Below are 26369 nucleotides of genomic sequence, written 5' to 3' on the forward strand. Positions count from 1 at the left end.
GGAATTCATTTGCAAATTGGATACTATTAATTTAGGCTTAAATAGAGACTGGGAGTGGCTAAGTCATTATGCAAGGTAGCCTGTTTCCCCTTGTTTTTTCCTCCCCCCCCTAGACGTTCTGGTTAAACTTGGATTTATGCTGGAAGTGGCCCACCTTGATTGTCATGCACAGTGTGGGGAGAGTGGTCACTTTGGATGAGCTATTACCAGCAGGAGAGTGAGTTTGTGTGTGTGGTTTTTGGAGTGGGGTGAGAGAACCTGGATTTCTGCAGGAAATGGCCCACCTTGATTATCATACACATTGTGAAGACAGTGGTCACTTTGGATGGGCTATTACCAGAAAGAGAGTGAGTTTGTCTGTGGGAGGGCGGAGGGTGAGAAAACCTGGATTTGTGCTGGAAATGGCCCAACTTGATGATCACTTTAGATAAGCTATTACCAGCAGGAGAGTGGGGTGGGAGGAGGTATTGTTTCATGGTCTCTGTGTATATAATGTCTTCTGCAATTTCCACAGTATGCATCCGATGAAGTGAGCTGTAGCTCACGAAAGCTCATGCTCAGATAAATTGGTTAGTCTCTAAGGTGCCACAAGTCCTCCTTTTCTTTTTGCGAATACAGACTAACACGGCTGTTACTCTGAAACAAGTAGTAAGTGTTGATGTGGTAGCAATATCCACCTCTTCAGGAGTAGGATTAGGTAGCCATTTAAGCCCCACTGTCCGGTATCACACAGGCGTGTACTTAGTGTTCTATGCTATCATGAAATTAGTCTTAGCTTGTAGATATAAAAGTATAATTCCATATGACACAGATCAATTCCTAAATAAAGCTGGGGGCAGGACAGGATTGTACACAAGACAGAAGTAAATATGAAACTGATACCTCTTGTGTATATGGGTGCTATTTTCAAGGGGACACCTCTTTCTATGAGCCAAGGTACTGCAGAGGGGAATTTGTTCTGAGATATTAATACACCAGGACAACCTGACAGTTAATTACTTCCAGCAGAGAACTAACATGTGTGGTGGGATTCAGTTTCTTTTAAATAACCAATTAAATACACACCTGAATTGGGGGAAACTACATTTGCATAGCACCATTAAGCACTCAAAAAAAAAATCAGAATCTTTTTAAAGCTATTGTAACATGTAGAATAAATGTTTCAATTTACTTGGACAGCAAATTCAATAATTAAGCTACCCACTGCTGCAAAGTGTCTTCACAGCAATGGAATATTTCTGCTCTCTGGATTTGGTGTAAAAATAGGCAAAGAGGAATCTAACTGCCAGAGCTAAAACACTGACTTAGTGATACCACTTCATATAGCTGGAAGCCCCATTAACTTATTTAATATTTTTGAAAAAGTGTACAAACCAACATGTGCCACGCAAATTGCATTTAATTTATATTGTAAGAGCCTCACTTCCACAATGCTATGCACAAATTGTAACCGTTGGGCAGGGACTAAGTTTCCCTCAGACAATAAAGCCAGGATTAGAGTAAGATTTCCACATCACTGTTCAACCAACTGGACTATATCCCCTGCAGCAATAACTGCAAAACATTGAGAGGTCAAGAAGCACCAGTAATTAAAGTAAATGCACACTGAGTGATCAAGTACATTAACTCAACTGGCAGGTCACAAAGTAAATCATGCAGTAGGTGATTGGGTTTCAGATCAACCACACTCTGCTTATCTCCATTGTTAAGAAAATGCTGACACATCACTGACTTAAAGGAAACAATGTCTGAACGAGCCTGAAATTGACTATAACAGACAAGTCACTGAATCTAGGCACACTAGAAGTGTTTGAGTGAAACTAAAGATTACTTAAGAGAAACAATTGCATGCGAAAGTGAAACTTTCAACCATGTGGTTTCACTGTCCAAGCTGAAGTAAAAGCTAAAAACAATGAGCAGAAAAACTTAAATGCTCAAGCTCATGTGTACTAGCACACAAAAAAAATTTCAACAGGGTCTGTTTTAATGACTTACCTTTAATGTGTATATTGTAATTAAATGATAACTGATACAACTCTGGGCTAGTTCCTCAGTATGAAATATTAGTTCATTTACCTTTTTTTTCCTTCTTGCAATGTGTAACACTTCAGTACATGTGGATAAACTCATTTCTTTACAGAAACTAACAATAGATTTATAGTAGTTAACTCGAGTCTGTGGGAATGTCCTGCTTCCAGATGAACTCCTCCATATATCCATTTGCTTGGTTACAGTTTTCAGCACATGTGTAGACTACCAGTGTTCCCCAGTCAATACTTTCTCCTAGGCTATCAGCCTTCAGGTGGTTCAGGAGCTGAGGCATAACCTTAGGAACACAAGACATGATTTGTCATTAGAATGCATAATGTAGAATATGGCTGTCTATTCCACTCAATGTTTTAATCAAAGGATGTTATCCCACCCAGAAAAGGTAATAGCTGCAATAAATAGAATCAGATTATTTCAGTAACTGAAAAGAAAAACCACTGACAAACAAAAATAAATTCATTAAGACAGGTCAAGAACATGGCTCTGGCTGTTTTGTTTTGGAGTGGGAGAAGAGATATGGTGAGTGATGCACTGTTTGAAATGCTACCTCTAGTAGAAGTATAAATCAATTTTAAATAAAAATGTCTTTGTTTGCTAACCTGGGCGGTTCTCTTGTGTTATTTGTTATCTTTCTTTTGTTTCAGAAGGCCTCCACTACTACATGTCAACACACACCTCTCAGGGATGGTCTTAGATATACCTAATCCTTTAATCCTGACTGAGCAGGAGGGGTAGGGGTGGAGGGATGCACTAAATGACCTCTTAAAGTCCCTTCCAGCCCTACATTTCTGTGATTAATAGATTTCCCATCTTTGAGTGGTTTCTGGTGCAAGAGTGCCACCTTTTAGTCTGAGGATGGAAAACCATGATCAAGCTATTACAGATGCATAAGGAGACATAATTAACTAGAACATCCATTGATATTTTATAATTAGAGCAGGTCAAATTTTCAAAAGGAATTATTTTGTTGGGAAATGCTGATTCAATAATCAAAATATTCATAGATATTTAGGTCAGAAGGGACCATTATGATCATCTAGTCTGACCTGCACAACGTAGGCCACAGAATTTCACCCACCACCCCTGCAAAAAACCTCACACCTATATCTGTGCTATTGAAGTCCTCAAATCGTAGTTTAAAGACTTCAAGGAGCATTCCACTGCAATGTTCTGATTTGGTCAAAAATTTTGATGGAAGTCAGGCAGGGTACTCTGCCTGCTTTGTGGGAAACTCAGGCTCCTAAGCACCTCACCAGGCAGGCTGCAGCAGAGCTGAGACTGGAAATGTTCAACAACAACAAAAACCCATTTTGGTTCTTCCAGAAAAGTGTTGCCTTTTTTTAGTTTGGAAGGGATTTAAACTAAACCAAATAAAGCCACTCGTATACCAAAATAAGCATGTCCACACAGGGAGTTATACATGTACAGTAGTTTCTGCTTATGAGCAACCCCTTTATTGCCAGCAAAAAGTTGCTGTTATCCAACAGTTGCTGAGAAGCAGAAGGAAGGTTTGGGAGGCAGGAGCCAGAGAAGGAAGTGCCAGGACATGCCTTCCCTGGCTGCAAACCTTCCTCAGGGTAGGGCAGCAGCAGGGAGGGGAGGCTGCAGCACAAATGTCAGGGCCTTGAAGCTGAACAGTCGCTCTCCACAGGTCGCAGCTTGGCATTTCCTCGTGCACAGCCCACTGCGGGCAGTGAGAGGTACCGTACAGCTCCAGAATGCAGGCTGCAACCTCTCTCCCAGCTACTGCTCTGCCCACCCCCCCGTGTATGTGCAGGCAGGTATGCCAGGCTGCAGCCCCAGAAGGAAGCGCTAAGACAGACTAGCACCGGACACAGGCAGGCTTGTGCGACTGCCGAAGAAGGCCTGTCCCAGCACTTTCTTCCCTGGCTACAGGCAGGGCCTTCCTTAAAAAACAAACAAACAAAAAGTTGCTACCAAGCAGCACACCATTGCTAATAACAATTTCATTAACAGTGATACGAATGGAAAGGGATTGATTCCCCGCAATATGTTGCCACTAACCGGAAGTTGCAGGATTGCTTTTAAGTGGAATCTACTATATAATTACACTAATCTAACTGGTAAAACTTTCCCCTGTAGAGAAGTCCTAAGGGACTGTAGTGAGGTAAAGTATAATATAGACAGAATTAATGTAATGATGTGAGCTGGTGAAATGAAAGGACTTTCCACTTCCATCCTGCAGCCAACCCATTCACTTATGATTTCTTCAGAATGTTTACCAAGTGACACTGTTTTAAATGGAATGTCAAGTTTCTTATCTTGTATATTAAAGATTTTGATAAAAAACAGTTGTCCTCAGTGAACAACACTGTGTATTTCAGTACCAGGAAAGAATTTGTTTTTCATTCCAGCATTCCCTCACATTTGGCTTCTACCACTGCTGACAAGAAGAGATTTTCCCGAACAGCTGACTGGGCACATCAGCTGCAATGAAACCTAACACCAGATTCCCCTTCCCCTCAGCTTGTTTTCTCTACTGTCAGCAATGTGGCAGAACACTCCCTCACACAAACTCTCCCCTCTTCCACAAGGAAGGCTGGGGGAGCACAAGCTGTTTGAACTTCATGGTGAAGGCGGCCATAACTGAAGTCTAGTAGTCCACATTAGAACATTCTTCTCTTTAAACAATACAGTAGTGTCAGAAACAATTCTGAAAGAGTCCCCCTTCACCCATTACTTTTTTCCATAGAATTCCACGTTTAGAAGACATTCATCTGACTCTCAACTGGATAGAAAAAGTACTATTTTGTTGGCTGCAAACAGAGCGGAAGGAAAAAAGGGCGATTTACTGCGTGATAAAATCTCATAAGAAAGGACTGTTACACTTGTAATTGAGGCTTCTACACTTTAGCACAGCTATCCTGTGAATTCAAATATAACTCCTTTCGTTCTAGCCATACGCAAATACTTCTATTTCAGACTTAAAATAGGTTTTTAATTATACACCAAAAATACCATATCTGTGGACCAATTCACATACTTGGAATTCAAACATCCTTTGGGCACCACATGAACAATTTGGGATATCTTTCATCTGAGGAATGTTTTCACCTGAGATCCATACGGGGCCTTCTCCTCCTCGACAGTATCTGAGAATCTGAAATTGAATAGAAGTATTGAGTAACTGACAGTCTTTTCAGTTATATAATTAATAATCAACCACAGATAGCTATGTTTAAATGGACATTGCTAACAAGTTTTAGTGGGGAAGAAACAACCTTGATCAAAGTCCATTGTAATTGGGTATGGGTTTTCTTAAATAAAACAAACAAAAAAAGTCTTTTATATAGTTTGACTACTTGAGGAAACAAAATGCCAGAATTTCCCCACGTCATCTAGCATCAGTCCAGCAATAACAGTAATACTTTGTATTCCATAACAGATCATCTCAGAAGTCCTATAATAATAATTTTAGACTCAAAACTTCTGTTTGGGAGCAGGGGAAGTAGACTAATTCATCCAAGGTAACATGAAATCTGTATCAGGTATCAGAAAAGAATCCAGGTCTCCCAATTCACAGTTCTGTCTCTAACAACAAGACCCCCTGACTCTCATGCTTGAGTGATAGTGATCCAGTTTTACCTTGTAATTTGGACACTGGTTAGAAGGAAAAAAAGAGAAAACAGGAAGGGAACCTGCAGGGGAAGGGGAAAAAGTGATGACGCCACTCTGCTTGCTTTCTCCCTTTCCACAGAAGGGCAGCAGATCGCCCTCTCCCGGTGGCTCCCAGCTCCACTCAACCCTCCCACCTTAGCTAAATTTCTGCTTGCCTTGGTTAAGTAGATTTTTCCAAGACCTAGATGAGTATCTTAATTTCCCAAGCTTTAACAAAACTGGTCTAAGTACAACAAAGGCTGGCTTCTTACGATAATATCAGGCATCTTGTATCTGGGGACTTTTCTTCTATATTGGTGGACATGTGGACTGGATGATCTAATGAAATTTCTCTCTATCTTTGACCTCAATTATTTAAGATATTTGTGCTAAAGAGGCACAATTTATAGAAACACAATCAGGATGCTATGTAAGCATCAAGGCTGCAATATATGCTTCAAAAATAAAGCGGGCATCCATCTTTTGACCATTAGGTGATTAGTATTTTAAAAGATACTTTTCTTTTTACCTGTTCTGGCTCCGCAGCTATTCGATTTTTAAACTTTTGGAAAATCTTGTCTTCTCGAGTCTCATGTTTTGCCATTGCCTCCAATACCTCCTCATCTAGTGACTCAAAACCTTCACCTAAGGGAAAAAAGATAACACAGGTTAACACACATGGCCAAAGTTAAAGCTGACAATATAATGTCTCTACCATCCTCTAAAATCAGTTCAAGCATCCAATGTTCAGGAAAGCAAACTGCAACATCAGAGAGAAGCTTCAGCCTGTTTGGAGAGCCAACAGATTTAGCCAGTTGTGTGACCGATTAGTTCTGTACTATTTTAAGCATACATTTCAAGATTAGAGCATTAGAGAGAAGTATGCAAGGAAGACAGGCAGAATTCATCTAGGAAAGTGTGTGTCTGAAACATGGAGCACAAACCTGATGTACTTTCTGAATTTGACACTAAAAAAAGACCAATGAAGTATGCACATGTGGAAATCAGTAAATTCACAACTTTAAAAATTTAACAATTGAAAAGACCTATGTGTTCGCATCCCTTATACAATGCTCACCACCCATGCTCAGTGTGGTTGTACCATCCTGTATCTTTAATAAGCCCCAGCCACAAAGTTTTAGACAATGTTAAATTACAAATTTAAAATGGGTAGCATTGTGTCTCATCACAAACTTCAAACCATGCTATATCTGAAGTCCAGTCCAGTTAAGTGGGTATAGTTTCACATGACTCACTCACCCTTCATGGTAAGGATCTAGGGTTTCCTGTTTTTCATTCAGCGTTAAGGATACTCCTGGGGGAATTCTACACCAACAAATTAAAAATTCTACACGATGTTTTAAAATTCTGTAAAATGCTGCATATTCTATTTGCTAAAATAACACTATGTAATCACACCAGTTTCAATTATTTTAGTAATTTATTTCAAAATACGTGTCAGCCACTATGTCTGTAATAATACAGACAAAAATCCCCCCCCCAGGAGTAGAGAGTTAAAGAAAGCCCTATGACTTGCGAACCAGCTGAGCAGCGAACAGCAGAGCAGCTAACAAAAGGAGTTTGCCTGGGGAGAGCCCACTGAGGCTTACATCTTGCCGGATTCTCTGAGTAATTACAACAACTCCTGAGGAAGCTCGTAGAAGGAAGGTAATATGGATGGGGGGTGTTCAGCTGTTGTGACCTGCACTGGATGTGCCATGTTTGTCTTTCTTCCACAGGACAGATGCGACTTTGTCTGTACAAAGTGCAAGCTGGTTTCCATACTGGAAGAGAAGACTCAAGGTCTGGAGCAACAGGTATCGACCCTGCGTTGCATAAGAGAAACTGAAGATTTCCTGGACAGACGTCAGGATAGGCTTCTATGGGCACAAGGTTCTGAAGATTCAGAGCAGGCTGCACAACGGGGACAGAAGGATGGAGAAGAAATTTGGCATCATGTGACCTCCAGAAGAAAAAAGGGGAAAGTCCATGTACCAGCAGGGCAGATACAGGTAAGTAACCGTTTTCATGTTCTTTCCACAGGTACTAATGCAGAGAGTGGACCAGATGATACTTCTGAGGGAAGGGAGCAGAGGGAGACTCCGCCGATTGGAAGGTATGGGATGCACTGTCCTAGGGTTGGGGGTTCCACGACCAGCACTCCCAAGAGAAGGAGGCGGGTGGTGGTGGTCGCGGACTCTCTCCTCAGGGGGACTGAGTCATCTATCTGCTGCCCCGACCAGGAAAACCGAGAAGTCTGCTGCTTGCCAGGAGCTAAGATTCGCGATGTGACGGAGAGACTGCCGAGACTCATCAAGCCCTCAGATCGCTACCCCTTCCTGCTTCTTCACGTGGGCACCAATGATACTGCCCAGAATGACCTTGAGCGGATCACTGCAGACTACGTGGCTCTGGGAAAAAGGATAACGGAGTTTGAGGCGCAAGTGGTGTTCTTGTCCATCCTCCCCGTGGAAGGAAAAGGCCTGGGTAGAGACCGTCGAATCATGGAAGTCAACGAATGGCTACGCAGGTGGTGTCGGAGAGAAGGCTTTGGATTCTTTGACCATGGGATGGTGTTCCAAGAAGGAATGCTAGGCAGAGACGGGCTCCACCTAACGAAGAGAGGGAAGAGCATCTTCGCAAGCAGGCTGGCTAACCTGGTGAGAAGGGCTTTAAACTAGGTTCACCGGGGGAAGGAGACCAAAGCCGTGAGGTAAGTGAGGAAGTGGGAGACCGGGAGGAGGCACGAGCAGGAGCGCGTGAGAAGGGAGGGCTCCTGCCTCATACTGAGAAAGAGGGGCGATCAGCAGGTTACCTCAAGTGCCTATATACAAATGCACGAAGCCTGGGAAACAAGCAGGGAGAACTGGAAGTCCTGGCACAGTCAAGGAATTATGATGTGATTGGAATAACAGAGACTTGGTGGGATAACTCACATGACTGGAGTACTGTCATGGATGGATATAAGCTGTTCAGGAAGGACAGGCAGGGCAGAAAAGGTGGGCGAGTTGCACTGTATGTAAGAGAGCAGTATGACTGCTCAGAGCTCAAGTATGAAACTGCAGAAAAACCTGTGAGTCTCTGGATTAAGTTTAGAAGTGTGAGCAACAAGGGTGATGTCGTGGTGGGAGTCTGCTATAGACCACTATAGACCACCAGACCAGGGGGATGAGGTGGACGAGGCTTTCTTCCAGCAACTCGCAGAAGTTACTAGATCACACGCCCTGGTTCTCATGGGAGACTTCAATCACCCTGATATCTGCTGGGAGAGCAATACAGCGGTGCATAGGCAATCCAGGAAGTTTTTGGAAAGTGTAGGGGACAATTTCCTGGTGCAAGTGCTGGAGGAACCAACTCGGGGCAGAGCTCTTCTTGACCTGCTGCTCACAAACCAGGAAGAATTAGTAGGGGAAGCAAAAGTGGATGGGAACCTGGGAGCAGTGACCATGAAATGGTTGAGTTCAGGATCCTAACACAAGGAAGAAAGGAGAACAGCAGAATACAGACCCTGGACTTCAGAAAAGCAGACTTTGACTCCCTCAGGGAACTGATGGGCAGGATCCCCTGGGAGAATAACATGAGGGGGAAAGGAGTCCAGGAGAGCTGGCTGTATTTTAAAGAATCCTTATTGAGGTTACAGGGACAAACCATCCCAATGTGTAGAAAGAATAGTTAATATGGCAGGCGAGCAGCTTGGCTTAACAGTGAAATCTTGCTGCTCTTAAATACAAAAAAGAAGCTTACAAGAAGTGGAAGATTGGACAAATGACCAGGGATGAGTATAAAGATATTGCTCGGGCTTGCAGGAGTGAAATCAGGAAGGCCAAATCACACCTGGAGTTGAAGCTAGCAAGAGGTGTTAAGAGTAACAAGAAGGGTTTCTTCTTGTTAGCAACAAGAAGAAAGTCAAGGAAAGTGTGGGCCCCTTACTGAATGAGGGAGGCAACCTAGTGACAGAGGATGTAGAAAAAGCTAATGTACTCAATGCTTTTTTTGCCTCTGTCTTCACGAACAAGGTCAGCACCCAGACTACTGCACTGGGCAGCACAGTATGGGGAGAAGGTGACCAGCCCTCTGTGGAGAAAGAAGTGGTTCGGGACTATTTAGAAAAGCTGGACAAGCACAAGTCCATGGGGCCGGATGCATTGCATCCGAGAGTGCTAAAGGAGTTGGCGGATGTGATTGCAGAGCCACTGGCCATTATCTTTGAAAACTCATGGCGATCAGGGGAGATCCCAGATGACTGGAAAAAGGCTAATGTAGTGCCCATCTTTAAAAAAGGGAAGAAGGAGGATCCTGGGAACTACAGGCCAATCAGCCTCACCTCAGACCCTGGAAAAATCATGGAGCAGGTCCTCAAGGAATCAATTCTGAAGCACTTAGAGGAGAGGAAAGTGATCAGGAACAGTCAGCATGGATTCACCAAGAGCAAGTCATGCCTGACTAATCTAATTGCCTTCTATGACGAGATAACTGGCTCTGTGGATGAAGGGAAAGCAGTGGACGTGTCGTTCCTTGACTTTAGCAAAGCTTTTGACACGGTCTCCCACAGTATTCTTGCCAGCAAGTTAAAGAAGTATGGGCTGGATGAATGGACTATAAGGTGGATAGAAAGCTGGCTAGATTGTCGGGCTCAACGGGTAGTGATCAATGGCTCCATGTCTAGTTGGCAGCCGCTATCAAGTGGAGTGCCCCAGGGGTCGGTCCTGGGGCCGGTTTTGTTCAATATCTTCATAAATGATCTGGAGGATGGTGTGGATTGCACCCTCAGCAAGTTTGCAGATGACACTAAACTGGGAGGAGTGGTAGATACGCTGGAGGGTAGGGATAGGATACAGAGGGACCTAGACAAATTGGAGGATTGGGCCAAAAGAAATCTGATGAGGTTCAACAAGGACAAGTGCAGAGTCCTGCACTTAGGACGGAAGAATCCAATGTACCGCTACAGACTAGGGACCGAATGGCTCGGCAGCAGTTCTGCAGAAAAGGACCTAGGGGTTACAGTGGACGAGAAGTTGGATATGAGTCAACAGTGTGCCCTTGTTGCCAAGAAGGCCAATGGCATTTTGGGATGTATAAGTAGGGGCACTGCCAGCAGATCGAGGGACGTGATCGTTCCCCTCTATTCGACATTGGTGAGGCCTCATCTGGAGTACTGTGTCCAGTTTTGGGCCCCACACTACAAGAAGGATGTGGAAAAATTGGAAAGAGTCCAGCGGAGGGCAATAAAAATGATTAGGGGACTGGAACACATGAGTTATGAGGAGAGGCTGAGGGAGCTGGGATTGTTTAGTCTTCAGAAGAGAAGAATGAGGGGGGATTTGATAGCTGCTTTCAACTACCTGAAAGGGGGTTCCAAAGAGGATGGCTCTAGACTGTTCTCAGTGGTAGTTGATGACAGAACAAGGAGTAATGGTCTCAAGTTGCAGTGGGGGAGATTTAGGTTGGATATTAGGAAAAACGTTTTCACTAGAAGGGTGGTGAAACACTGGAATGCATTACCTAGGGAGGTGGTGGAATCTCCTTCCTTAGATATTTTTAAGGTCAGGCTTGACAAAGCCCTGGCTGGGATGATTTAGTCTGGGATCGGTCCTGCTTTGAGCAGGGGGTTGGACTAGATGACCTCCTGAGGTCCCTTCCAACCCCGATATTCTATGATTCTATGACAACACAGTTCCTGTTTCTCTGCTCCCTAGCCCCCCCAGCCCAGATACTTGCACTACCTCCTCCCCTAGAGCCCAGCCACAGCCTGCTCCCCTCTCCCACAACAGCCCAGACACTCGCACCCTCTAAGCCCCAGAGCCTAGTTGCAGGGTGCCCCCCCAGGACACACGCTCAGATGTACCCCCTACTCTCCCAGAGCCCAGGGACCTAGAGGGAGAAACAGCCTGATCCTGGGCTTTTGTGGCATTTCCTGCATGCCGCCTCCTTCCTTTAGCGCATGCAGAAAACTGTAGCTGCCCAGCCCCCTCCAGCTTGCTTCAGTATTGAGCAATAACCCTCCCCCGGCTCCCGGTTGTGGGGTTTTTAACTTATTTCACTGCTCATAAGCACACCGGGGGGGGGGGGGGCGCTACTGCCAGCAGGGCTCCCCCCCATTCCTGCTAAAAGCCCAGGGGATGAGGAAGCACCAGCACTAGAGGGGTTAAGCCCCCCCGCAGTGCTTTCAGAGTTGTACATAGGGTGCCCATGGGGCAGCAGCACATGCCTACCTGGCACATAGGGTGTTTTCTTACCCAGAGACACTTGGGGGGCAAAAAGTTGCTCCTCCTCCATGGTTTTGTGCAGATTATTTTTGTTTTCGGAGAAAGAAAAATATTTGTTGGGATGTGGCAAAACCTGTATATAAAAACTTCCTTTTCACAAAAAACCCCAAACAAACCAAAAAACCCTCCAGCTTTGTCCCCTTCTCCCCCCCACCGCAATCTTCTATTTGTGAGCTGGCCTCTGCTGGATGCAGCGACCCCTAGTGGTGGCCAGCAGCTCAGCAGCCCACTTCCGTGCAGGGCCAAAAAAAGGAAATTCTGTGCAGAACATTAATTTCTGCACATACACTGCATTGTGCAGTGGTGCAGCATTCCCCCAGGAGATATGGAGAGTTAGCAAACCCATTTTCAAAACAGGTTTAAGCTTTCTTTTAGCACAGGCCAGATTTTAGGTACAGCTGGGTAAGTATTGTAACAGCTACTAACTACAAGTTGTCTCCAAAAGTAAACCTAGAGACTAAGAAAAGTCTTCAAGAAATCCCCCTACCAAACCAGAACACTGGCACCGTGCTAAGAATCTAGTCACTAGTTACCCCATTAGCATGCTTTCAATAAAATTTAAAAATGATAATTTAAATGAATCATATATACTTTTACATGCGTCATAAATGACATGCACATGGTGATGAACTGTAATTAACAGAAGCAGTAGCTACAGTGGGTTTTTTCCATTTGCCTCAATGATGATTTGTAGACTAATCCTTTATAATATGTAGTTTATAGTTAACACTTGATTTAAAATCACTGAATATTTCAATTTGTGAAGCAACACACAATGCATATAGAAAACTCTCTCTTGGAAGCCCATTTTATTTCTTACTTGCACTGCCTGCAGCCTCCAATTCTTCATGTTTCTCCAAGTCCTTTTGTGTATCTGCATCTGTTTGACTGTCACCAGGAGTTTCCATTTCCTCAGGTTCTATTACAATTTCATACTCTGGAAAAAGGAACTTGTGATCTGGAATTGCAGTGTCCAATTGAGCTGCAACACACAAGAGAACTACTGTTTTTATCATTTCACAGCTTTATGCTATATTTCACGTTCTCTCCTGCTTAAAACTGCACGGTCAAGGTTGGCAAGGCAAATATGATTATTTATATAGTGTTAGTGCCTTGAGGCTCCAATCAGGATTGAGGCCCCACAGTGCTAAGCACTGCACAAATGAGTAAAACAAGAACAGTCCCCCCAGTGAAATAAATCACTGTTCAGGAGTAATGACAAGATACAACAGGTAGATGAAGAGACAAATTGGGGGTATGATGGACTGGAACACAAAATATAGAGTCAACACAGACATGTTTGCCTAAGTAAGTAGTCTTAGTGGTCAAAGTATGAAAACATTCTTTCACTTTACAGTGACTGGTTCTAGTAGTTTATTTTTTAAAATATCAGTTATCTGGGCTAAGAAAGTGGAAGTAGATTTATTAAAAAACAGATAGCACATTGCAGAGATCTGTAAAATTAAAAGCCTTCCTTTTGACTGGTGTACTCACATGATGCAAGCACACAACACCTAATACTTCTCCAGTAAATGCCTATTTGTTGTGAGTAGGACACAGGAAAAAATGCAGGCATGCCACTGTGTGCACCAGAGCCCACATAACTAAGAGGACCACAGTAAATGATGAGAAGACGAAAGAACATTTTCAATAAAAATGATATGAAATATATAGGAAATCTACTCTCTGCAGCATTCAGTTCTTGTGTCACTTTAACTACCCGCAAACAAGAACTTACGAGAAAAGCATACAAGTAGGGGAAGAGTACAAAAGAAAATGTACCAAGTGCACCAATACCTGCTAGCACATTTTCTGTCTACTAACTTTGACTGTATCCCTTTAAGAATCAACTTTAGATGTTCCTTTACACTTTTTAATTAAAACACCTTAAAAATGAACTGCAAAGGGGAAAAAAAAGTTTTTGGCCATTTTGTTATTTATGACATGAAGGCTAGAAAGCTGTCACTGAGACTGGCGGTTTTTTGCTTTAGGAATATAAAAAAAACCTTATAATTCTTGTTTTCTCTAAAAAACTCTGGATATGGATTGGGACTTTGTAGCCCTTAGTTGAAAGATGATGGCGTTCAATCTTTAATTGAAAAAATCTTTTCTCCCAAGTGTCTGAGTTAGATAGGAGTTATATATATCTCTTATGTATATATTTTTTTAAACTGTCAATAAAAGAAGCCAATCTTCCTCAGTTGCTTTTCTGATTACATAAATTTACTAATTTTCAGGAGAGGCAAAGTAGACAAAATCTTAATTTCTGAAGTGTAAATCTAGCAATAGAAGAACTTCTGAAAAAAATCTGCAGCAAGGGAGATTTAGGTCAGATGTTAGGAAAAACTTTCTAACTATAAGGGTAGTTAAGGTCTGGAATAGGCTTCCAAAGTAGGCTGTGGAATCCCCATCACTGGAGGTTTTTAAGAACATGTTGAACAAACACGTATCAGAGATGGTCTAGGGTTACTTGGTCCTACCTCAGCTCAGGGGGCTGGACTCGACCTGTTGAGTTCCCTTCCAGCCCTACATTTCTAGGATTCTATTCATGCCTTCTTTATAAGTCATAAAGCAGCACTTATTTTCTTTCCTTTGCAAGTCATTAAACCACCAACCAAGACATTTTGATGAGTTAAAAAAAAAGTTTAGTTTTTGTTTTTTCTGCAACAATAATACTGACTTCTTGAACAGTTCTATATTATTTTGGTTGCAGTACCCTATTTTGCATATTTTCTTTAACAAATTGTACAATTTATGCAAGGCCAAGCAAGTTAAAAATAAATCTTTAGCTGAATTTGTTAGTCTTTGTTTGCAGTATTGTTGTTTATCGTTTTGTCATACCCTATATCATTTATTACAATTAAAACGAACCAATTCAGATAAGCCATGCTCTATTGTTACACCCAGGTTTCACAAAGCTCCCTTTCCACATTACAAATTACCTGCTTATAACTGCAAGGATGTTTTCTGGACCACCAACCATGCCCACACGTCACCTTGCAAAGCAGATATAACAATATGTATGGCCAAATATAAGATTCCTCACTACAAACTAGGTTATATAATGTGTTTATCTATTTATTAGCAACAAAACAATCTTAATATTTAACAGGGACTTTGGGGACTTCCTTGTTTATCTTGATTATATTTGGTTGGGGAAATTGTGACACTTCATCCTTGTTCTGTACCCAAATATCAGGAACATTTCAAGAAGTGAAATAACAGGATATTTAGTAAGCCAAAAACTGTTCTGCATTCCTTTCCCCAAAAAGGGTTATTCAAAGATCTAATGAACCAAACTAAACTAGGCCTATATCCAAACTGATTATGCACTTGCTTATATAGATTACTAACTACTGTTATATATATTATATAGACCTGATTCATTAAATACACTTAGGCCCTTACCATTTTATAAGAGGTAAGTTCATCTGACTCTCTCATCTCCTTACATTAACAATCACTTCCCAACATGGTTAATGCAGTTCTATTCTGGACCACAGAAGGAACTTAACCCTTGGGTTTTAACCATGAATCATGCTGAAGCCACAGACACCCCATCATCATTGAATTTGTCCTACAAATAGAATCAAAACTTAGTATTCTCTTTAAAACAATACAGCCTTTGATTTTCCTAACTGTTTGCTTAGATTTATGGCATAATAAAGATGTGGACATTATCTTCTAGCCAATTTAGAAGGAAATACAGATTAGTGTTATTTCTCCTGTGCAATGTACTGTGTCTAGCAAAAAGAACAAGAACAATGGTTGACTCTTCCCCCGCTAGATTATTAAGATTGTAAGTAACTCTTGTTGGACTTGCATCATACTTTTGTTCAATACTGCACTACATGTTAAGAAGTTCTCTTTAAAATATAAACGGCAAAGAAGAAAACAAGCAGCAGCAGCATTGCGTTATCTTCCAGACAGAATCTTCCCACGTTTATTTTAAATTCCACTTAACTCACCTGACTGCACACAAGATAGTTTGTGTCCCAATTTCCAATCGACAGTCTGATGATCTTTACTACAGTAATGGGCCCTGTGACATTTGGAACAGGTCTTTGGCCCTAAACAGCCACAGACTCTGCATAGATGAGCTCCACATTGAAGCTGCAGGCTCACAGGGGGATGCCCTTCCGGAGGGGGCGTTTCAGGTGGCGGATCATAGGAATAGGTGTCATTCTTCCTAGGAAGCTGGTTCCTAAAAACTTAAAAGAAACACAGGAGTGAAAGGACCAAATGCCATTTGTCCAAAGAGCAGCAGCATGGGGCACTTCCCAACAGCCTGCCAGTGATGGTTTGGGTTTTTATTTTTTGCACCTAGGAAACCTAACCACGGGCCAGGAGCCCCCCCCCCGGTGTTAGGCGCTGTACAAAGGCAGCAGAGACGTTGCCCCGGAAAGTTTACACATCACTGGGAGGCGGAGGGGGGGGAGTCCACCTGTGGAGGGAGACGTAGGGCGGGAAGGAGGCGCCCCGCGTGGAGGGAAGGTGGGTGCCGCGCGGAGCGGGAGGGGCAGGGCCCCCCTGACAGGTCTCAGCCCGGGGGGCGCGGAGCGGGACGGGGGCGGGCCCCTCACCTCGCAGCGGGCCCTGGGCCCCGGGCCGGTAGCAGGCGGGCCCGCGGCAGCAGAACACGAAGAGGCCGCGGTGGAAGGCGTCGGGGCGGCCGGGGAGCGGCGCGTAGAGCTGCAGCAGGAAGGCGCAGGGCCGCCCGCACCGCCCGCAGCGCAGCTCGGCGGGGCCCGGCAGCCCGGACTCGCCCAGCCACGCCGGCCGCCCCCCCACCTTGCTGGGGAACTGGGCGCTGCGCAGGCGCCAGGGGGCCGCCTCCTCCGCGAACCCCAGCTCCACGCGCGAGCCCATCCCCGCGGCACAACACGCGGGCACCGGAAGTGGACAGTGCCACAAGTCGTCCGACCGGCTCCCATGCCGGAAGTGCGCGCTGCCGAAACGCCCCCCCCATACCGGAAGTGCGAGCTGTTGCAATGAGCCCGGACCCCTGTCAAGCTCCGGAATCGCGGGCCGCGGCGGACTTGCTCCGTCGTGTCCAGCTGGCCGAGGGAGGCTCGGGGGGAAGCTCGTGTTGTTTCTTTGCTCCAGTGTCAGACCCGACCGCAGAGCCGCCTCTGCCCCTTCTAGTGCCAGGGCCGGGGCCCTGCCCATACTCCAGCCCATGCAAACCATCATCAAACCGAGCCGTGCCCCAGGAAGGAGGGGGGAGGGGTGGTGGCTGTTGCCACCAGGCCCAGCGCCTGGCAGGGGAGGGCTGATTTGAGGGAGACTTGAAGAAAAAGGTTTAGAACCCCTGTTCCTATAGTTTTCAGAGTAGCAGCCGTGTTAGTCTGTATTCGCAAAAAGAAAAGGAGGACTCGTGGCACCTTAGAGACTAACCAATTTATCTGAGCATAAGCTTAGTGAGCTGCAGTTCACGAAAGCTTATGCTCAGATAAACTGGTTAGTCTCTAAGGTGCCACAAGTACTCCTTTTCTTGTTCCTATAGTAACTTCCATGTACACATCCTACCCCTTTTACACATTAGTTACCTGCTACATACGTGGGTGTTTATGCGGTTAGTTTTACATTTACCGTGTTCTTCATTTAAAAACCCACCTCTTAAACTACAGGCTCAACTCCCCCCAGTGACATGCAGTTAACTCAAGGCTAGCAGTCAGCTGATGATGCACAACACCTGTAGCAGAGGAAATTTTAGATACAAATATATAGTAAAGCTCACTACACACACACACACACACACACACACACTCAAAAGTTAGGAAATGCAGAATTAAGGTGGCTAGTGCCCCCCTAATTTGAGTGTTTGTGCAGTATTAATGTTCTGAGGTGGGGGTAGGTGTAATTTCCTAGGATTTTAAAAAAATATATTTGATCATCCATCATATTGTCACCCCAAATGGTCATCAGCTGGGTTGGAACCCACTGAGCTAATGGAGTGTTATCATACCCTCTGTGGACCTAGAGAGGGATGCAACGTTTTAGCAGTGAGTTGCACAGATGTTTACTGACAGAAGAATGGTCAGACTCAGGATCTTGGTTACATTCCAGGTTTTTTGTCCCAATCTACTCCCCTACTCCTGGTCCACCTCTTGTCCCGTCTGAATTCAAATAAGGTGCCTTCCTCCTTTACACTGCCAGGCCCAGTAAGGAGAAGAAATCTCCATCCTTTCCAATCTGGTGCCTAGACCCAGAACCAATGTGGCCCAGAGCAGCCCAGAACTAAAACTGCAGAGAAAGTTCTGCTTAGCTCTGGCTGCAGCATGCACAGAATGTTTGGGGAACTTAGCTAAGAAACTGTAGCAAGTCTGTATTGAGCATGTATGAACTCTCCCCCCCCCCCCCCCAAAAGCTTAAAACTAAGCAAAATTTAGGCAGATTTTCATGGGACAGTAAGACACATCCCTGATACAAATACCACCTTCACAGGTGGTGGTAGTATCAGAATATACATATCTATTTATACAGTATACACACAGATCACACGGTAGTTGAGAAGAGCAGTAACACTGACAAAATGCGTTTATAAAGCCTTATTCACAAAGAAACAAGAAGGCATTGCACAATAACTATTGACGTCAATATTTTAACAATTGAAAACAGCACAAACTGCTTTAAACTCAGTTTTAAATGCTAAGGCAGATTTTGTGCAGAAGCTAAATACTTGGTAGTTCCAGCTGCACATAAAATAAATACAAAACAAGTGATAAGATAGAAGCAGAATTTTGGCAGTTACAGGACATTTATTCTATGAAAGAAGACCACAATGGCAATATCATAGATATGACAACCAGCAACATTTTTGTCTAAATATTATGTTTAATGTTAAGTCTTTAGTTCTCAGTTACAGTTTCACATTGATGAAATAACCTATTTGAAACAAAACATTTCCTTGTAACAAAACTACAAAAGTATTTAAAGTAGATGTTTCTGTGCATTTTTTTCCTTAAATATGTATCCAAAAAGATGTTTACATTTAGTTTAAAAAGGAACACAGTAAACATCAGTACTGACGAAGTTCAGTACTGGTAATGAAAATATTCCAACTGAACAACCTTTGCCCGCCATCTAGTATAATACATATGAAAATTCCCAAATGGAAAAGGCAAGGTTTATACTTCTCTATCTATCCATACTCCAGTTGAGTACTTGTCAGTGTTCCTTGCGGATTATAGTGCACACGGTCAAGTAATTCAAAGCCTTTTGATTAATATTAAAGTCTTGAGGTCACAAGTTTCCTTATGGGTATCTGAGAATCTAAGGATGAAAGAAAAGCACATACATTGATTAGAAGACTACCTTCAATGCCAAGCTGGAGTTAATCATGCAAGCAAGAACATTTTAAAAAAAGCTTATTTTTCATTCAGCTCTCACATTGGTATCGCATTACAACATATGCAGTAAAAAAACTAGACATAATGTGACTTTCAATGGGAATTAGGTATCTAAACTGTTCTTTGTGACTTTGAAATTCTCCCCATAAATACATGTTTAACTAGTATACCAATAAGAAATACACTTACCAAACATTTCTGCTGTTTTACTGAGTGCCTCTTTGTTTACAGTGTAAGTAAATCCATTGGTCCTAAATATGGAGAAAAAAAAACACAGTAATAGGCTGTTATTCTTTTGGGATGGAAAAATGAATATTTAAGAAAAGGATACTACTTCAAGTTATTTGGAGCAAATAATATTTTCATTATTCTTCCTCCATCAATTTTACCCACATAATCAGCTTTGAAAGATCTGCTGACACATCACAGATGCTCTTTGAAAAAGCCATACTACAGAGGGATAGGTATGCTTCTAGAACATTTATTTTTTCACTTCCCCTGTTTTATTATATGAGTTTTAACTACCCATCTGAAATCAAGTTAGATCCTGAGCTAGTGTAAATCATCATGGCACCATTGACTTCCATGGAGCTACACCAATTTACCTCAGCTGAGGATGCGCCTCATAAAAGTTTTTTTCTGTATCACAGCTAGGTGCTGCAGAAAGGATGATACCACAATAGCAACAGTACCTCGCACTGACATATTCAAAGTGCTCTACAAGTCTTAACTAATTCATCCTCACAACACCCCAGTGATGTAGGAAAGCATCCCTATTTTACACTAGCGTCCCCACCAGAAGTAGTCTGTTGGCAGTCTTGATTGAAATCTGAGTGTTTGAGCTAGAAGGTCACGCAATCAAAGAACTAAGATAGTACACAACTAAGATCACAGAACAAAGACCGAATATTCACAATAAATTGGATACATCATTTGGTCAACTGTGACTAGTATGTAAGTTTGTAAAAATGTGTCTATTAACAGACTATTCATAAAAGGGAAAAGGGCTAAATTTGCCAGGTAATTTGCTCACTACAAACTGTTTGCCCCACTAACTAATACCATAGGAAGATCCATAATATATTATGGAATTTATAAAATATGAACACATTTGTGTGTATACACACAATACTTTTATAGCATTAGTTGGTCTCATATTTTATCAGTTAACCCAAGTATTTATTCACAATTAGAAATGTTAGTGTAGCTTCAATTCATTTAACTTGCAATGCTAAAGCAAAAGTCAACACAATGGTACAGTCAGAATGAGCCGTTTACTATATTGCCTGTAACAGTCATTTGTGTCTCCGTTTTAATAAAAAGGAGATTAAAAAAACCTAGCTATTTTTAAGTGTGTTACAAACAGTCCATGCAAACTGAGCAGAATCCTGTTTATCTACAGATCTTGGGAGGGAACACCTCATACCTCAAGATAAAAAAGAAATGGGGTCCAGAGATTTAAAAGCCAGCTAGTGAACTCTGTAAATTCTGTATTTCAGATCGCATAATCCTAGTATAGAATGAAGAGATGCCATATTTGGGGAACTGGTGCATACAAAGAAGGTGCCAACTTTGTGACTCAGTATGACACTGGGGGGTATATAATCAAACTGTAGTTGGCTCAAGTTCAGAAAAATCAGGGTTGTAATATATTGTTTAGTATTTTATAGGTCAACCATTAAGATATCAGATAAAAGAGCCCCATGGTTCTGTATGTGAATTATGGTATACTAACAGAAGTATCTCTAAAGTACAACCACTCATTGCAATTCATAAGTACGTTAGATCTCATCCTTGGATCTAGTTAGACTCATAATGACAACACATTGTCTGCATTTACCTCCAACTTTTGTGTCCAGACCTCAGCAAAATTTTTTTACTAATAATATTCTTGCAAACCCGAGGGCCTCTTATATTACTTACGTTTTCATCTTCTTCACTACATCTAGGCGCACAAAAGCTGCCAAGGCATTTTTCTGCAAGTCAGAAGACAAAACTTCATAACATGGAGTGCTTCCTACAGAGAAAGCATAGGGGGCAATTAAAAGTCCATTAATTATTCATCAAACTATTACACGTGTAAGGAATCACAGCACCAACATCATCATACAAAGCAAACATACCTGTCTCAAGAAGCTGAAAAGCAAAGTTACGGATTCCAAGTATAAACTGCTTCTCGGTAAAGGCCTCTTTCATTTCTTTTGAAAGATATCTGCCGATTATCTAAAAAATAAAAGTTTTTAAAAAAGTGTTTGAGCTTTTCCTCTTATTCTGTAACTTGAATTGGTCTTTAATTACAAACAAATATTTTTAAAGGAATAACATATCCTAATAATAATCAATTTGGAAGACACATTTTTAGTAGGCTAACAAATATAACATTATGCAAAGCATTAGAAAATTTTAATATTGTTTGGGTAATCATATCAAGAATCTTAGTATTTAAAACAATACTGACCGAATAATAAATCATATTAGAAACTGGTTTATGGTCCTTGTCTTTGAAAAAGTTGCCTTGCTGTCAAAAGTGACATTCCTTTTTAGCAACACCCATTTCACAGATGGGGAAAGTGAGATCCAGAAGTGAAGTAACCTGTCCTAGGTCAACAGTGAGCCAGTGGAAGAGCCAGCAATAGACCAACAAGCATGTGGACAAGGGGAATCCAGTGGACATAGTGTATTTAGATTTTCAGAAAGCCTTTGACAAGGTCCCTCACCAAAGGCTCTTAAGCAAAGTAAGCAGTCATGGGATAAGAGGGAAGGTTCTCCCATGGATTGGTAACTGATTGAAAGATAGGAAACAATGGTCAGTTTTCAGAATGGAGAGAGGTAAATAGCGGTGTCCCTAAGGGGTCTGTACTGGGCCCAGTCCTATTTAACATAATCATAAATGATGTGGAAAATGGGGTAAACAGTGAGGTGGCAAAATTTGCAGATGATACAAAACTACTCAAGATAGTTAAGTCCCAGGCAGACTGCGAAGAGCTACAAAAGGATCTCTCAGAACCGGGTGACTGGGCAAAAAAATGGCAGATTAAATTCAATGTTGATAAATGCAAAGTAATGCACATTGGAAAACATAATCCCAACTGTACATATAAAATGATGGGTCTAAATTAGCTGTTACTACTCAAGAAAGAAAGATCTTGGAGTCATTGTGGATAGTTCTCTGAAAACATCCACTCACTGTGCAGCGGCAGTCAAAAAAGCAAACAGAATGTTGGGAATCATTTGGAAAGGGATAGATAAGACAACAGAAAATATCATATTGCCCCTTTATAAATCCATGGTACGCCCACATCTTGAATACTGCATGCAGATGTGATCGCCCCATCTCAAAAAAGGTATATTGGAATTGGAAAAGGTTCAGAAAAGGGCAACAAAAATTATTAGGCATTTTGGAACGACCGCCGTATGAGGAGAGATGAATAAGATTGGGACTTTTCAGCTTGGAAAAGAGATAACTAAGGGGGGATATGATCGAGGTCTATAAAATCATGACTGGTGCAGAGAAAGTAAATAAGGAAGTGTTATTTACTCCTTCTCATAACACAAGAGCTAGGGGTCACCAAATGAAATTAATAGGCAGCAGGTTTAAAACAAACAAAAGGAAGTATTTTTTCACACAACGCACAGTCAACCTATGGAACTCCTTGCCAGAGGATGTTGTGAAGGCCAAGACTATAACAGGGTTCAAAAAAGAACTAGATAAATTCATGGAGGATAGGTCCATCAATGGCTATTAGCCAGGATGGGCAGGGATGGTGTTCCTCGCCTCTGTTTGCCAGAAGCTGGGAATGGACGACAGGGAATGGATCACTTAATGATTACCTGTTCTGTTCATTCCCGCTGGGGAACCTGGCATTGGCCACTGTGGAAAGACAGGATACGGGGCTAGATGGACCTTTGGTCTGACCCAGTATGGACGTTCTTATGACCCTGACCGCTATGATCTAACCAATAACTCACACGGTTTCACAGTGGTGGGAATTTGCTATCCTCTTCTAGCATATTTATTTTATTTAAGAAGTGTAAAGAGTTATTTAGTTTTGGTAGGCTTCGGCGGGGGGAAGAGAATTAAAATAGACACTGACAGGGCGAAGAATTCCCACACAGGCTTTGACCAAACATACAACCAACTTCTGCAGTTTGCATACTATCCACTTACATATGCTAAAGAAGTCCTCCTTCTAAGGACTGGCAATTAGCCCATTAACAACAGATTCCCTGAGAAGTGGGCTTTATAAATCCAGAGGGAATTATTTTCAAGGGAGAGGGCTAGAGCTAAGGGCACCAGGTAGCCTACCCTTCCTCTTTTGGCTGAAAACGTACTCATTTATTTTTGACTTGGGCACTTTTTGTGCTGGGACCTAAACAGGACAAGGTGTTTGTTGCTCTGGATTTCTCTTCTTAAATAAACTGCCCTTCACAGGGCCAGAACACCAACCCTCACATGCAGATTCAATTGTATAAGATACCACAGCTCCAACTAGCCTGTCATAAGACCCTTAGCACTACCACATAAAGTTAATTACCCTGTCATTTTTTTTTAAAATCTGTGTCATGAGAGGGAACCAATCTCTTCACATCATTGGATAAAACTTACTACTGCTATGTATCTTCTCCCTTCCACTCCCACCCACGCTAATACTTAGTGTTTGTACCACAGAAGAACCATGACTCATGCCACTCCCCATGGAAATTATGAGTTGGAGACGGGAGAGAGTAGGTGCAAACTTTGTGAAGAACTGTGTACCTGGTAACCTTCCATAAAAGGCCTGAACAGAGCTGCCAAAAAAACTGCTACAGAATTTCCTTTCTCTGTAAAGAAGATTTCCTGGGGAGTCACTTGAATTACATCACATTTTGTAAGCAGAAAACATCCTTCTTCAAAGTCCTGTAGGACAAAGGAAAAACAGTGTAATTGGTACTTTTCCCAACTAGGACAAGTGCAGCTAAGTCTCCTCATGAAAATAAAGCATACAGCTACCATCAGGCTGCCACTGAAGTTTCTGAAAGAAGTTTTCTAGACACTCTCAGATATACCAAGAATCAATTTCTAAACAGGTACTGAGTTCATATTTTCACCAAGTTTATATTCTCAAACTGTGAGGCCTCATAATATAATGGCCTCTCTATCTTCACAAGAAGGCCTCTGGGACCTTGTCTTGTCTAGGAAAGAAGTTGGCATTACATTAGCCTACATCACTTAATCTAGGACTTTGTCCCAGTATGATGGGTGTTAGCTGGTCGTGGTCAACCCGAGGCTCTCCGCTAGCATCAATGACAATCATCTAACATAAAACATGTTAAAAGCTCTCTGGAGTAGGGACCATGCCATGGTTGAAGTGGAGTTAGTTATCATAAGGTCAAACAAAACTGCTTTTCCTACTTAAGATAAGGCAGGAGATTTTCAAAGACATAAATGACGTTTAGGCACCTAACTCCTATGGAAAGTCAATGGGAATTCAGTGCCTAAATTTCTGTCAAGGTCTGTAAAAGTTCTATTTCTGAAGTAGTGCTTTGGCACCAGCTTATTTTGGCTCAAAAAAGACTGGTTACGTTAATCTTCCAGTTCCTGGTTTGCTTCTGGAGATGAGCATTGTCTCTGAACTTTTCCAGTTAGAAATAATCATTACATTAATTTGATATTTCCAATCAGCAAATGGAGCAAAAAAAGTTAATGTACATAAAATATTCTAGTAGTGCTGTCAAGCGATTAAAAAAATTTAATCGCAATTAATCGTGCTGTTAAACAATAGAATACCATTTCTTTAAATATTTTTGGATGTCTTCTACATTTTCAAATATACTGATTTCAATTACAATACAGACTACAAAGTGTACAGTGCTCACTTTATATTTATTTTTATTACAAATATTTGCCCTGTAAAAAACCAAGAAAAACAATATTTTTCAATTCCCACATTACGAGTACTGGAGTGCAATCTCTTTATCATGAAAGTTGAACTTACAAATGTAGAGTTCTGTACAAAAAAATAACTGCATTCAAAAATAAAATAATGTAAAACTTTAGAGCCCACAAGTCCACTCAGTCCTATTTCAGCCAGTCACTCAGACAAACAAGTTTGGTTACAATTGGCAGGAGATAATGCTGCCCACTTCTTGTTTACAATGTCACCTGAAAGCGAGAACAGACGTTCGCATGGCACTGTTGTAGCCAGCGTCGCAAGATATTTACATGCCAGATGTGCTAAAGATTCATATGTCCCTTCATGCTTCAGCCACCCTTCCAGGGGAAGTACGTCCATGCTGATGATGGGTTCTGCTCAATAATGATCCAAAGCAGAGCAGACTGATGCATGTTCATTTTCATCATCTGAGTCGGATGCCACCAGCATAAGGTTGATTTTTCTTTTTCGGCGTTTCAGGTTCTGTAGTTTCCACACCTGAGTGTTGTTCTTTTAAGACTTCTCAAAGCATGCTCTACACCTTGTCCTTCTCAGATTTTGGAAGGCACTTCAGATTCTTAAACCTTGGGTCGAATGCTGTAGCTATTTTTAGAAATCTCACATTGGTAAGTTCTTTGCGTTTTGTCAAATCTGCTGTGAAAGTGGTCTTAAGATGAACATGTGCTGGGTCATCATCCAAGACTGCTATAACATGAAATATATGGCAGAATGTGGGTAAAACAGAGCAGGGGACATAGAATTCTCCCACAAGGAGTTCAGTCACAAATTTAATTAACACATTTTTTTAACGATCATCATCAGCATGGAAGCATGTCCTCTGGAATGGTGGCCGAAGCATGAAGGGGCATACGAATGTTTAGCATATCTGGAACGTAAATACCTTGCAACGCCAGCTACAAAAGTGCCATGCGAATACCTGTTCTCACTTTGACATTGTAAATAAGAAGCAGGCAGCAGTATCTCCCGTCAATGTAAACAAACTTGTTTGTCTTAGCAATTGGCTGAACAAGAAGGAGGACTGAGTGGGCTTGTAGATGCTAAAGCAGGGATCGGCAACCTTCAGAACGCAGCCTGTCAGGGAAATCCACTGGTGGGCCAGGACGGTTTGTTTACCTACAGCATCCACAGGTTCGGCCAATTGCAGCTCCCAC

The 26369-nt window shown here is 42.2% G+C and overlaps 3 protein-coding genes and 1 long non-coding RNA gene across 7 annotated transcripts in view; 2 read left to right on the forward strand and 2 right to left on the reverse strand.

Moving 5' to 3' along the window:
- Nucleotides 1-2647, forward strand: part of LOC102946593 (TATA-box binding protein) — a 32475-nt gene extending 29828 nt beyond the window's left edge. The window contains exon 9 of the transcript XR_006289683.1: nt 2514-2647. The gene's annotated coding sequence lies outside the window, so the exon portion shown is untranslated. The remainder of the gene's footprint in view (nt 1-2513) is intronic.
- Nucleotides 1978-16917, reverse strand: PDCD2 (programmed cell death 2). Of its 3 annotated transcripts, none has more exons than XM_043543270.1 (6): nt 16517-16917; nt 15902-16137; nt 12754-12915; nt 6197-6306; nt 5054-5170; nt 1978-2326 (listed from the first exon to the last, which is right to left on the reverse strand). In XM_043543270.1, exons 1-6 carry the CDS (start codon nt 16900-16902, stop codon nt 2165-2167), a joined length of 1173 nt encoding a protein of 390 aa, XP_043399205.1. In that variant the 5' UTR covers nt 16903-16917; the 3' UTR covers nt 1978-2164. The 3 variants fall into 3 exon arrangements, with proteins under 3 accessions (XP_043399205.1, XP_043399204.1, XP_007071182.2); XM_043543269.1 differs by having other exon boundaries at nt 6197-6312; XM_007071120.4 differs by having other exon boundaries at nt 6197-6312; nt 15902-16144; nt 16517-16821.
- A 1191-nt stretch (nt 16918-18108) lies between these two features.
- GNPAT (glyceronephosphate O-acyltransferase) overlaps nt 18109-26369 on the reverse strand; it is a 38884-nt gene continuing 30623 nt past the window's right edge. For both annotated transcript variants that reach the window (XM_037895207.2, XM_037895208.2), the window contains exons 12-16: nt 24042-24182; nt 21409-21508; nt 21209-21302; nt 19475-19536; nt 18109-19208 (exon numbers count right to left, since the gene is read on the reverse strand). In XM_037895207.2, the coding sequence (XP_037751135.1) occupies nt 19165-19208; nt 19475-19536; nt 21209-21302; nt 21409-21508; nt 24042-24182 (441 nt within the window). In that variant the 3' untranslated portion in view covers nt 18109-19164. The remainder of the gene's footprint in view (nt 19209-19474; nt 19537-21208; nt 21303-21408; nt 21509-24041; nt 24183-26369) is intronic.
- On the forward strand, nt 19207-21526 carry LOC122465112. Its single transcript, XR_006289684.1, has 3 exons — nt 19207-19749; nt 19940-20239; nt 21235-21526. It is a non-coding gene; the product is annotated as an uncharacterized LOC122465112 (long non-coding RNA).

Source organism: Chelonia mydas, chromosome 3 (genome assembly GCF_015237465.2).
Source record: "Chelonia mydas isolate rCheMyd1 chromosome 3, rCheMyd1.pri.v2, whole genome shotgun sequence".
In the NCBI taxonomy this organism is placed as follows: domain Eukaryota; kingdom Metazoa; phylum Chordata; order Testudines; family Cheloniidae; genus Chelonia; species Chelonia mydas.